At 43.9% G+C, this 12,786-nt stretch overlaps 1 protein-coding gene across 30 annotated transcripts in view; it reads right to left on the bottom strand.

The window, feature by feature from the left end:
• DOCK9 (dedicator of cytokinesis 9) overlaps positions 1 to 12,786 on the bottom strand; it is a 342,320-nt gene that overhangs the window by 157,131 nt on the left and 172,403 nt on the right. For all 30 annotated transcript variants that reach the window (XM_066380623.1, XM_066380629.1, XM_066380647.1 and 27 more), the window contains exon 3: positions 417 to 506. In XM_066380623.1, coding sequence (XP_066236720.1) covers positions 417 to 506 — 90 coding nt within the window. The remainder of the gene's footprint in view (positions 1 to 416; positions 507 to 12,786) is intronic.

Raw genomic sequence — 12,786 nt, 5'->3', positions numbered from 1 at the left:
AAGATGGCCCGGGCGCTGAGGATGGCTCTGTGGCCTCTGCCTCAGGCGCTTGAATGGTTCTGGATGCAACAGAGAGACGCCCCAAAGGGGCAGAGCATCGCCCCCTGGTGGGCATGCCGGGTGGATCCCGGTCAGGCGCATGCGGGAGTCTGTCTGACTGCTTTCCCGTTTCCAGCTTCGGAAAAGTGCAAAAGAAAAAAAAAAAAAAAGAAATGACCCCCGTTGAGAGTTCTAAGTTTCAGGTTCTGAAAACCTCATGTTATTCTCTGATTTTAACTTCCATTATAAAAAATATATAATTACCTCTCTGACACTTTCTTGAAAATATCATTAAAGCTTAAAGAAAAGGGGGGGGAGGCGTTAGGAAAAAGTGACTTTAAAATGTCATGTAAATGAATGTAGAAGAAACACGTTACCTCTGTCACAAACAAGCTCTGTGCTTCCTCCTGTGCGTGGGCGGGAACCGTGGAGCATCTGTACCGGCCCTGTCGTCTCAGAATGGCAGTCTGTGAAGGGAAGCACCAGGCAAGGACTTGGTTAAGCGAAGAAGGGGCCGGCCTCCAAGTACAGCAGGGTCTGGCATGGACAGTCACTTCAGTCTCTACCCGTCTGTGTAGCTGCCACCTTCCTCCACAGGTCCCGCATAGCACTTATTACTTAACACCCTCGAGTTCAAAAGTCATGCAGGGCGATGACTCCTGCTTCTTTCTGGATCAGGGACCCAATGACCCCTCCAGGGTGCCTTTCGGCCACACCCAGGCATCCCAGGTACTTGATCTAGTCCTATCGGCTTTTTTACTTGCCTTGTCTTTTTTATTGTGGCAAAATAAATATAACATAAAATTTACATCTTTCATCATTTAAGTGTACAGTTCAGTGCATAACATGGACACTGCTGTGCAACCATCATCACCATCCATCTCTAATTGTCTTTATGTCTGCTGTTGTCACTGCTACATCTCCAGCGCCTAGGAGCAAGGTAATCAGACAGGTAGAAAGTCCTTAATATCTGCTGACTGAATCCTTGAACTGTGAATTCTACCTCCCCCTCCTATGAACCTAAGAACTATTCTTGTCCTGGACGGTTGGCTCAGTGGTAGTGTCTGCCTGAAGTACAGAAGTCCTGGGTTCAATTCTCAGTCAAGGTACACGAGAAGCAACGATCTGCTTCTCCATCACTCCCCCTCCCACTTCTCTCTCTCTCTCTTCTCCTTCTGTTGCCATGGCTCAGTTGATTCTAGTGTGTTGGCCCCGGTGCTGAGGATGGCTCCATGGAGCCTCCGCCTCAAGCACTGAAAACAGATCAGTTGCAAACAGCCTCAGATGGGCAGAGCATCGGCCCCAGATGGGGGTTGCCAGCTGGATCTTGGCTGGGGCCCATGCAGGAGTCTGTCTCTGTATCTCCTCTCCTCTCATTTAGAAAAAAACCCAAAAACTATTCTTGTTTCATGAGGCTTAACTGCTTATGTTAAATAATAAAGTGCCTCATGACTTTAGACAGAAGCAATTAACATTGTTTGAGAGGTTAAGTAATGTCAATAAGGAGGATACGAGGCCTCAGGACTCAGGAAAGAATGTTCTGGATTTTTTCTCCCATGAACTATAATGCTTGGAACTATTAACAAATCACAAAACAGCATGCATGAAAACAGTTTGCTAGCAGAATCTATCCTGTTGGCTCTTCCCGGCTAATTACTGAGCGGGGACCTGCTAGCACCTGACTCGGCTGTTTCTCTTCTTCCTTTGGGTCAAATTTGTGACCCCTCCCCTTTGCAGCACAGGTGGAGAACTCCAGGGCGTATATTGTATGTATAACTTAATTTTATTTCCTGCCCACATTTTCTCTGTGTAGTGTCTACTTCACCTCTTTGTACTGTGTCCATCTTTAAAATTAATCTTACCTCCTATTTTTGGAATAAGACTTCCTTACTCTAAAGGAAGGAAAGTAAGGAACTCTATTTTCCACTAAAGTCCTTCACAGAAGAAATATTAATTCATTTAGCTTCCAAGAGGGCTTTTAAAACCTCGGTGTCTTGGTTTCTTTGCGAATATCACAAACAAAGGGTGACTCTTATTACACAGCTGTTCCCATGAAATGCCATAGAGCTATGTGACAGTAAGTATTGCAGAGGCACAATATATTCAAAAAGCTTCAAAGTAACGTATCAATTATAGAGATTGTCAAAACTGTTAAGAATGGGGTGTAATATTAGTAAAGGGGAACTGCTTGAAAAATTCATACGCTTTTTAGTATGTCCACTTATTGTGTCCTTATCTTGATTATCTGAGTCTAACAAGATGTTTGAAACTATAATGATTATATTTTTTTAAATGTTCAGGAAATGGCTCAGGTTAAGAAATAGGACTACTGGGAATCATTTCCAGTCCATTTCCCATCACAAGACCAGGAAAAGAGAAAATGTATTACAAAATTTCCCCACTGAATTACCAACTCAAGAAACTTTAATTATGTGACATTTTTCTAAGTACTCCTTAAAGGTGAGAAAAAGAAGAGGAAATGAATCTTTTTTATTCTTGTGGATCAAAGTGCCAGTATGCTCTCACTTTAAAAAGGAAAAATAGGCCCTGGCTGGTTGGCTCAGCGGTAGAGTGTCGGCCTGGCATGCGGGGGACCTGGGTTCGATTCCCGGCCAGGGCACATAGGAGAAGCGCCCATTTGCTTCTCCACCCCCACCCCCTCCTTCCTCTCTGTCTCTCTCTTCCCCTCCCGCAGCCAAGGCTCCATTGGAGCAAAGATGGCCCGGGCGCTGGGGATGGCTCCTTGGCCTCTGCCCCAGATGCTAGAGTGGCTCTGGTCGCGGCAGAGCGACGCCCCGGAGGGGCAGAGCATCGCCCCCTGATGGGCAGAGCGTCGCCCCTGGTGGGCATGCCAGGTGGAATCTGGTCAGGCGCATGCGGGAGTCTGTCTGACTGTCTCTCCCCGTTTCCAGCTTCAGAAAAATACCAAAAAAATAAAAATACAAAAAAAATAAAAAATAAAAATAAAAATCATTAGACTTGACCTTTAACAAATAAGAGAGCACTAAACATAATTAAATCTGTCATCCATGTGTTTACTACCACCTACAATAACAGAATACTACTTTTGACTCCATTACTGATCCAGTCCTAACTATGATTTTGATAAACCTGTTTGGTCAGCTGTTTTCTGACCACAAGGAGCCCCTTAGTTTCCCCCAAGATTTCATCCAAATAAACTTAGTGCAGTTCTTTAAAACCAGTCACTTAAACATGCTTCTTTAGCATGTAGTAGCTTAAATGTTATTTTTATGTATATTTCTTTTTGTACACACCTTCTTTAGATGCTTCCTGTCCTTCCCTAAACGCACCTGCTGTTCCTTGCACCTAATGGTGGAGTCTATTTTCCCTCCCCTTGAATCTGGGCTGCTTCCACTGATAAAATGAGGTACAGTGACATGCCAGTTTCAAACCCAGCCTTTAGGAGAACTGGCAGCCTCTGCTTCTTCTTTCTTGGAAGACAACCAGCACATTAAAAGATCCACTACCTTGAGACCACCATGCTGTGAAGAAAGCCCAGCTAGCCATATGGAGAGGCCATGTATAGAAAGATGCCCCCTCAGCGCTCAGCTGGTTTCAGCCATCCTGGCTGAAGCGCCTCGATGTGAGTGAAGAAGTCAGAACTACCCTGCTTTAGCCTCAGCCGTATTTCAGAATTATGAAAAACAATAAATGATTTTTTTACTAAGCTTTGGGGTGATTTGTTATTCATCAATAGATAATTAACAAGACTATAAGAGAGTAGGAAAATCTCCTAATTAAAGTACTGGAGAATATTGTCATTTTCATGAAAATGTCTTTCAAACGCTATTCACAGTATAGCCTTGAGGACGAAGCATTCAGGGGGATACACTAAGCTGCAAGCTGGTTTCCACACTCACCCCATTCAGTCAGTGTCTTAAGAGGTCAAGGAAGAGAAAAATGTCTGTTGACCTTGAGAACAGACTTTAGTGGCTTCTCTTCCTAAAGAATAGTCTACTGATCACTTAAGGGCTCAGTATAAATATCACTCCATCCATCTGTCTGTCTATTCCTCGCCCCCCTCCACCCTCTATTAGGTCCCTACTTTCTACTAACAGACACTGGACTAGCATTGGAGACACAATGCTAAGCAAAATATGGTTCTTACAGTGTTTACAGCCTGATGACAGAGGAAGAAGAGTTATCAGAGTGTGATAAGTACTACAGAGGGGTATGAGAGAAAAGAGCACAGGCACACAAGCTGGTACGAGCAGAAAGATTAGAGGAGTCCAAATCCGACAGGGAGAAGAGGAGGACATCAAGAAGACGTGTACCGAGACAAAGACGCTTAAGCTAAATTGTACAAGTACTGAATACATTCAGAACTTGGAGATAACTTTACCCTTGGAAAGTTAAAAGGGCAAAATAAAGACATAATAAGATTAGCGCTTTGCACACACACACAAAAAGCAAACCTATTAAAACCTAGAACTGAAAATATAGTCTACGTCAAAGGAAAAAATTCCTAGAACTCAAATTAAATAACACTAAATCTCCCATCCACCCACAGGCTAGTCAATGGTTTTAATTCACCTGGAGAAAGAATGGGCCAACAGAAAAATAAAGGCTTGCATGACCAGAGCACTTTTCTCAGTATCTTTGAAAGGAAAGGCTGGGACCCATCAGTTGGGGACCCACGGGGGACTACTGAACTTGGAAACTACCAGACTTGGCACTAATAAGAAGTCACCAATGGTGGGATTCACCCCGTTCACACTGGTTTGGCAGAACCGATAACTAATTTTCTGTTAAGTTGCGCAAACCATTGTTAAAATAGCACTTGTGATCAGAGTTCTCTCTAAGGTGGGCGCCTGGGCAGCCGACCAATGTGGAAATCACAAATTTATATTCCTTACTCTTTTTTAATGTTCATCTGTGCAACCACGAATTCTAAGCACCCATAGTAATGTTCATTCTGTCCACCGGTGAAAAAAATTGATGGAACTATGCTTGCAATATTTATTTCTTCATTTCATAAAACTCATTATATCTTTGATGAAATACTACATTTTAATTCCCTCGTGTTACCTCAGTAAACAAACATATAACGTAAAAAGTGCCAAACAACCAGGGGGTGACAAGCTGTCACTGGAAATATCTTAAATAACAGTTTTATTATTTTGTCAGATATTTTTAATATTTTTCTTAATATTTTTAAACTCTTTCTTATAACAATCTAGTTTTGCGCAACTCTTTTATTTTTCTTATTTATGTATTAAATGCATAAAATAATAAACTACCTTTTGGTATATTTTTTTTTATACTTAAAACAGTCATTAGGGCAGAGAACTGGTTGTTAAATTATTTGAATCTCACCATTGGAGTCACCCTTTACCACCACCAGTTGCCAAGGTCTTCCCACTCACTGCCTTTGCTCTGACTCCAGCCTCAACAATCTACTTGTTTATAATGGGATCCCCAATTAGACTTTGTTTTTTTTTTTTTTAAATTCTACAGGTTTTTTTTTTGTTTTTGTTTTTTTAATTTATTCATTTTAGAGAGGAGAGAGAGACGGGGGGAGGAGCTGGAAGCATCAACTCCCATATGTGCCTTGACCAGGCAAGCCCAGGGTTTTGAACCGGCGACCTCAGCATTTCTAGGTTGACGCTTTATCCACTGCGCCACCACAGGTCAGTACTTTGTTAATTAGAGAGAACACACAGCCAACGAATGTATCCTGACCAACTTATTAATTCTAGTTCTGAACGCACATTATTAAATGGCATCCTGGTTTATTCTCTCATGGAATTGGCTATCACAGGTCAGTTCCCCTGAACCCAAATAACTGGTTCTATTGACCAAACCCAGTCCCTGGGCTTGCAAAGCAGAGATCTGACCCCAGACCTTGATGACCTTATAAACCACGCCCCTTGAAGCCCTCTGACAGCTCGTGTCTGACTGCTTGTCAGTCTGACTCCATTATCCAAAAGTCTCCTACAGGCCTGTCCTCCTCTGCCCTACCAGACTGTGGATTCCCTTGAGGGCAGGAGATGTTATCTTTCTATTTGTATCTGTGCCAAATACTTAATAAATGAATAAATAAAACAGACAACGGAGATAGAAATAGGAACCTACCACTAAACATCTATTACTTGCATGTCTTTTTTTCCCCCTATTATTACAAAAGTTTTCTGGTCCATTATAGAAATTGACAAGGGAAGGCTACATCATAAATGAATGTCTATTTTAATTTCTCCATAGATTTTATGTATTTAAGTCATATTTGGGTAATAGTCAACTGTATGCCAAATCACTTCACATTAAATGTCTGTTGTTTTATTTATCTGGCTTATAATAGAGTTCAAATCAATACCACGTGATATACCCAATGAACATTAAAGCCTTTCTAAAAATTAGCTTAATTTCCTTTTTCACAGTTGTGGTGTTCTTTTTCTACTTTTCTATCAGTTAAAGTCATGTTTCTACTAAAAGATTGGTCTGTGTCCACTTTATATAAATCAATATCAAGATTGGACATTCCATAAAATTTAGTCCCATTTTTATGTTTGGAAATAAATTATTTCTATTCTACTAAGAAAGCTTAGTAGCTTCTAAGTAACATCTTACACTTGCAAGGCTGAGGGGGAAAACATTTCATGTTATGAAATGTGATAAGACCTGAAAATTGTATCTAAACATAGCTAGCATCTCACACAACCCCTGGGATATAAATCTCACAGCACAAAACAATTTAAAATTAAAAGCCCTCTTCTAGCTACTATAATGGTCTAAAAAATAGTCTGGTTTTGGTCAGTATCATTATTTAGGTTAAACAGTGGTAGTCTTTGACAAACAGAAATCCTTAATTACTTTGGCCAAGTATGGGCAGGAGTCTTATAAAGAGTTTCACAAAATTATAGGAGTAATTGAAAAGAAAAAACAGACTACTAAAGAAGAGAAAGGGTGAAGTCCCCTCCCAAAGGGCTTATATAATGATGCGCAAACACCTGAGAGCCCTGGGTAAGTCTGTGAGACTTTTTCCCCCCCAGAGGAATGAGGTTTTTTATTTATTTTTTATTTTTATTTATTCATTATTTTAGGGGGGGAGAGAGAGAGAGAAAGAGAGAGAGAGAGAGAAGGAGGAGGAGCAGGAAGCATCAACTCCCATATGTGCCTTGACCAGGCAAGCCAGGGTTTTGAACCGGCAACCTCAGTGTTTCCAGGTTGATGCTTATCCACTGCGCCACCACAGGTCAGGCAGGAATGAGTTTTGAAGAGTTGTCCGCCCAGACCAGAATATAAAGAGTAAAATTTACAACGATCTGCAAACCTAGTTTGGAATAACAGATTTCAAATAGATCCCCCCTTTTTTTTAACTTTAAAAACTTTACTTTCTTTTGGTTCAAATGACTGCCTCCAAAAACTGAAACCATTTGATTGGCTATGAGCCACGTCTGGACGCTTGGCCCAGAGAGGCAGAGCCAAGGGCCATCTAGAGGGAATAGACAGAAGTACCAGGTCTCTGCACCTGGGGCCAACGCTGGGGCTACAGGCCTCTCCTGCCCTCTTCTTCATTCGCTCTCTTCCCTAACGGCCTGCCACAGGCCTCTCCTGCCCTCTTCTTCATTCGCTCTCTTCCCTAACGGCCTGCCACAGGCCTCTCCTGCCCTCTTCTTCATTCGCTCTCTTCCCTAACGGCCTGCCACAGGCCTCTCCTGCCCCTCTTCTTCATGCCGTTCTCTTCCCTAACGGCCTGCCACAGGCCTCTCCTGCCCCTCTTCTTCATGCCGTTCTCTTCCCTAACGGCCTGCCACAGGCCTCTCCTGCCCCTCTTCTTCATGCCGTTCTCTTCCCTAACGGCCTGCCACAGGCCTCTCCTGCCCCTCTTCTTCATGCCGTTCTCTTCCCTAACGGCCTGCCACAGGCCTCTCCTGCCCCTCTTCTTCATGCCGTTCTCTTCCCTAATGGCCGGCCACAGGCCTCTCCTGCCCCTCTTCTTCATTCCGTTCCCTTCCCTAACGGCCTGCCACAGGCCTCTCCTGCCCCTCTTCTTCATGCCGTTCTCTTCCCTAACGGCCTGCCACAGGCCTCTCCTGCCCCTCTTCTTCATGCCGTTCTCTTCCCTAATGGCCGGCCACAGGCCTCTCCTGCCCCTCTTCTTCATTCCGTTCCCTTCCCTAACGGCCTGCCACAACCCTGTTTCTTCAGCTTCAACTTGGAATCCCTAACGAAATCCCTGACCCCAACCTGGTCAGGGCTCTGTCGTCCTTCCATTCATGCTGGCCAGCATGTTACCTTGAGCCCACCGAGGCTGGGATACAGAGGAGCTTGTGTTTCCAAACACAAGCAACGTGAAACGATAACTTAATTAAACTTCCCAGGAAGAATCTGAGAAGTGATATAGGAAAAGGGGTTTGAATTGAGAGCCAGGAAACCTGAGTTCTTATCTGAGATCTGCCTCGAATTAGCTGTGTGATCTTGAGGGAAAGCTCTAACTTTCCACATCCATAAAATAGAGTTTTTGTTTGTTTGTTTGTTTTTAAAAGAATTTAGGTTTTTCTTTACAGTTTAAAATTTTCACAGTTCTGCCTGACCAGGCGGTGGTGCAGTGGATAGAGCATCGATCGGCCTGGGATGCAGAGGTCTCAGGTTCAAAACTCCGAGGTCACCAGCTTGAGGCCCAAGGTTGCTGGCTTGAGCAAGGGGTCACTGTCTCTGCTAGAACTGCCCCACCCCCATCTCTCCCAACAAAGCTCCTATGAGAAAGCAATCAATGAACAACTAAGGTGCCACAGTGAAGAACTGATGCTTCTCATCTCTCTCCCTCCTGTCTGTTGTTCCCCCCATCACTCTCTCTCTTGCACATGTGCACGTGCTAAAAAAAGAAATGGAATTTCCACAATTCTGTGAACATGGAATTTTAAGTGTCTCTCTCAAATGATTTATGTGAGCACTATGAATTGCTTAGTGAGACACTAAAACATAAATGATGTCCAGAAAAAAATTAATAATAGTGTATCTGCTTTCATTTATAGTCCCCCTCACTGTTTTGTTTAGTTTTAACGAAAGGATTTGTCAGATTAAAAGGAGGGAAGATTCACTAGGCAGACTTAAATAAATAGAGGCATGAGTATTAATAAAGACAAGCTTTTGTGTCATTGTTTCTTTATTTTTCTAACCCTCTCAACTCATATGGCACTGGATTCTTTTATTAATCATTTTACAATAGGCATCAAATTGTAACAAAAGAGCCCTCTTAATTCCTGGTGGGAAGAATGCATATCCACTGGGTGTTTAAAATATCTTATTTTATAGGGTTTTAATTAAGAGACTGAAACAATGGCCTACCTTTTCCTAGGACCACATGAACAATGAGCTAAAGACAATATTCCAGAGAAGTGGGTGGGCTGCAACCGGAGCCAGCTGTGTGGACCCACCACAGACTGTCTCCCCATCTCTCCTGTCCAAAGGAGCACAGGGCTGGGAGTGTTCTGCCTCAGACAAGAACAAACATCATAGGCATCCCAGAAGGGAGTGCAGGCATTGAAACAGGGAGAGACAGCTCCTAGGGTGTCCTAAACAGAACGGAGTCAGATGGAGAAAGAGGATTCTCTGCTCACCAGTCAGTAGCCACATGGGAAATCCCCTAGGTACCTGCTGTTTTACCTCTAAGGTGCAGACAGCCTGGCAACAGAAGAAGAGGGTCCAAGAGCCATTCTACCGACCTGCGAGACGGAGAAGCCCACCAGATCTCAGAGCCTGGTCAACTCCAATCCACTCTTAGGGTAAAATGCAGACTATCTTCGCTTAGCGGTCAACCCCTCCTGTTTGTAATTCCATATAACACAGAGTAGTTGTGTTTATTTTTGTTTAATTTATTTAATAGAATTATCCCTTAAAACCTTTGACAGCCCTAAGCATTTGTCAGAGAGCCCTTTGATCCGCCAGGAGAAGAGCAACTGACTTTGCAGTGGGGACAAGAGGGGCCAGCGCTCGTGAAGGGAGGGAAGAGGATGCGGCCAGAAATGCGCGCCCAGGGGGTCTGTATAAAACCCAGAGCTCTTAAGGCGGGCTTCCCTCAGGCCCAGCCCATCTCCCTCACCAAAGGTTAAGCCCTGAGTGGAATTTTTCCTGTGCTCAACTGGGCCAAGTGGATCGTGTCCGCCTCAATGTCCTAAAGTCATCTCAGATTTTCAACTACTCCCTGCTAGATGGCTCCCAACACCTCCTTCCTTTCGTCTCTAAATCTGAGCCAAGTCGCAGTGCCTCCAGTGTCAGTGGGGTTAGGTGTCTCTGATGACTGCTGGACACAACCCCTTGACCGCATGCATCTGCCTGTACATTAAACATTTTGTATCCAGGGCAGTATTAAACATTACTGTTAGACACTCTGGGAGCTTTGCTGCGACTTACTGAGCACAGCAGTAATGAACCCTTCCAAATATCTGGCAGATGCATTTGTTTCAGAGCTGATGACTTGCTTTCAAGAGGATTCAGTCCCACATTAGGCTGGAAATTGCAATCCACACAGAGCGTTCCAAGTCTCATTATGAGACCATATCTTGGTGGCTGACCCATATGTTCTGTAAGATCAGACAATTCCATTATCAGGCAAACATTTTCCTGAGAATTTTCAATGTTTAATTCTCTAATAATTAAGAAAATGGACCAAGCATAGGACAAAACGAGGGTCTGGAGAAGAAATTCTATTTAGGTTTCGGCGGGGGTGGGGGGGGTGGGGGGCGTGGTGTGTGTGTGTGTGTAATTTAAAAACAAACAAACCAAAAAACTCCCAAGGAACTAATTAAACCAAAAAACTCCCAAGGAACTAATTAAAACCTCTCAAGGCCCAAGCTTGATTATGCATAGAGAAATGCAAATCTCTCTACCGCTTTCTAACAGCTCCTCTTCATTAGCTCCTGCATGGCCCCAAAGCTTCCATCTTTAACCGCCTTTCTCTGTTCACTCAACACTGTCATTCTGTGAGCTCCACGCCTCTCCTTGCTCTGCATCCCTGTGACAACGCACAGAACGAAGGTGCTCTCATAGGAGCCTTGGGGCAGCACCCTCCCTCACTGCTGTGCCCGGCTTCCCTCTGCCAGCCCCATATCTGTCCTCTGCACAGCTGCCGCTCATCTTTCCAAAACTCTGATCTGGTAGCATCATGTCTCCGGTGAAGTTCCTTCAATGATTCCTTACTGCCACCAGAACACAATCCAAACATCTCAGCAAGACTTAAGACCTTCCAAGACCAGCCATACTAACCTTGCTTGCCTCTTCTCCTCCCTTCTCCAACCCTTCAGCACATGGTGTACTCCTGATGCCCTAATGCGCCAACCCCTGTGCCCAGCTGCCGGGCTGCTCACACCAACCTCAGGGCTCCTGCAGCACACTGCCCTCAAGTAGGATGGGTGCCATTCTGCTGCATCACTAAGAACCTTCCTGTACCTCCTGTTAGACTTGAGAACCTCTAATTATACTATTAATCTTTGCTTCTCCAACACCTGGCATAACATCTGGCATGACATAAATGCTGGTTGAGTAAACAAACAGTTGGGGTTTTTTAAGTGGATATTGTTCCATTAGTTGTGAGATCACTTCAGGTTTCAAATGAGACAGGGTTTCAGCAACTGATGAGACATCAGGTAGCTTCTGTAACTGCGTCAGAAGTTCTCTGTGTCCTATTTCCTAAAATGGCATATACATTTATAACTTTCCGTAGACCTTTAAGAGTCATAAAAATTGTATTCTGCTACCTTTTTGAACCTACCAATTATATATACATTATAATTGTCTATTCAAATGCAGTAAACTATTACTAAATAAATTCAATGTTCAAAACCCTTAATGACCAAACTCATTAACTAAGTTCAGTTTTAAAAAAGATTACTTTTTGTTTATGTTTGGTATTACAAAGAAGCTTGTTCATAATCACTTCTTAAGTACCACTGCACAAGTGGGGGGGAGGGGGGACACCATGACGACAGTAAACCTGGAGTGGCCTTGTGGTCATTTGGGGGACAAGTGGCAGGTCTAGCTTCTGCATTAATTAGTAAGGGGCTCAGCCTGTTCCAGGTTACATGGCTTTGCAATTAAAGACTGCCATCCTCAAACACACAGCAACGTGACCCAGAGAAGAGGAAGAAGGCCGCAGTAGAAGCCCTAGCCCCCCAGCTCTCTCCCCGCAACTGAAGGCCAGCAGCAGGGCACCCAGAAAGCTATACCCAATGGGGGGATCTCTGGATTCCCACCCATCTGTGAGAATCCAAATTTTAGGACAAATGTTGTCTCTGAATTACTGATTAAGAAAGGTGAATTTCAGGAGGGTTTACTGCTTACCCAAACACCCAGATTAGTAACCAACAGACCTGAGGATAAAATCTAGGGCAGCGGTTCTCAACCTGTGGGTTGCGACCCTGGCAGGGGTCGAACGACCAAAACACAGGGGTCGCCTAAAGCCATCGGAAATACATATTTTATTTAAAAATGTATTGTATAACAAATTATGTATTTTCCGATGGCTTTAGGCGACCCCTGTGTTTTGTCATTCGACCCTCGCCTGGGTCGCAACCCACAGGTTGAGAACCACTGATCTAGGGTCTTAGGACTGAATCTTGGCTCTTGCCATTAACCTCATCACCCAGAGCACCTACCATCCCTCTAGGTCAGGGGTCTCAAATCCACGAAGTTCAAAATATTTTGGATAAAATTAAGTAAGCCCGTGGATTAGTCTGCGAGCCGCACAAAATTGTTCGGCGGGCCGCACCCCTGCTCTAGGTCATTTGC

This window comes from Saccopteryx leptura, chromosome 4 (assembly GCF_036850995.1).
Source record: "Saccopteryx leptura isolate mSacLep1 chromosome 4, mSacLep1_pri_phased_curated, whole genome shotgun sequence".
Taxonomy (NCBI): Eukaryota; Metazoa; Chordata; class Mammalia; order Chiroptera; family Emballonuridae; genus Saccopteryx; species Saccopteryx leptura.
The sequence above is the reverse complement of the archived record's forward strand: the minus strand, read 5'-3'. Positions and strand labels throughout refer to the sequence as shown.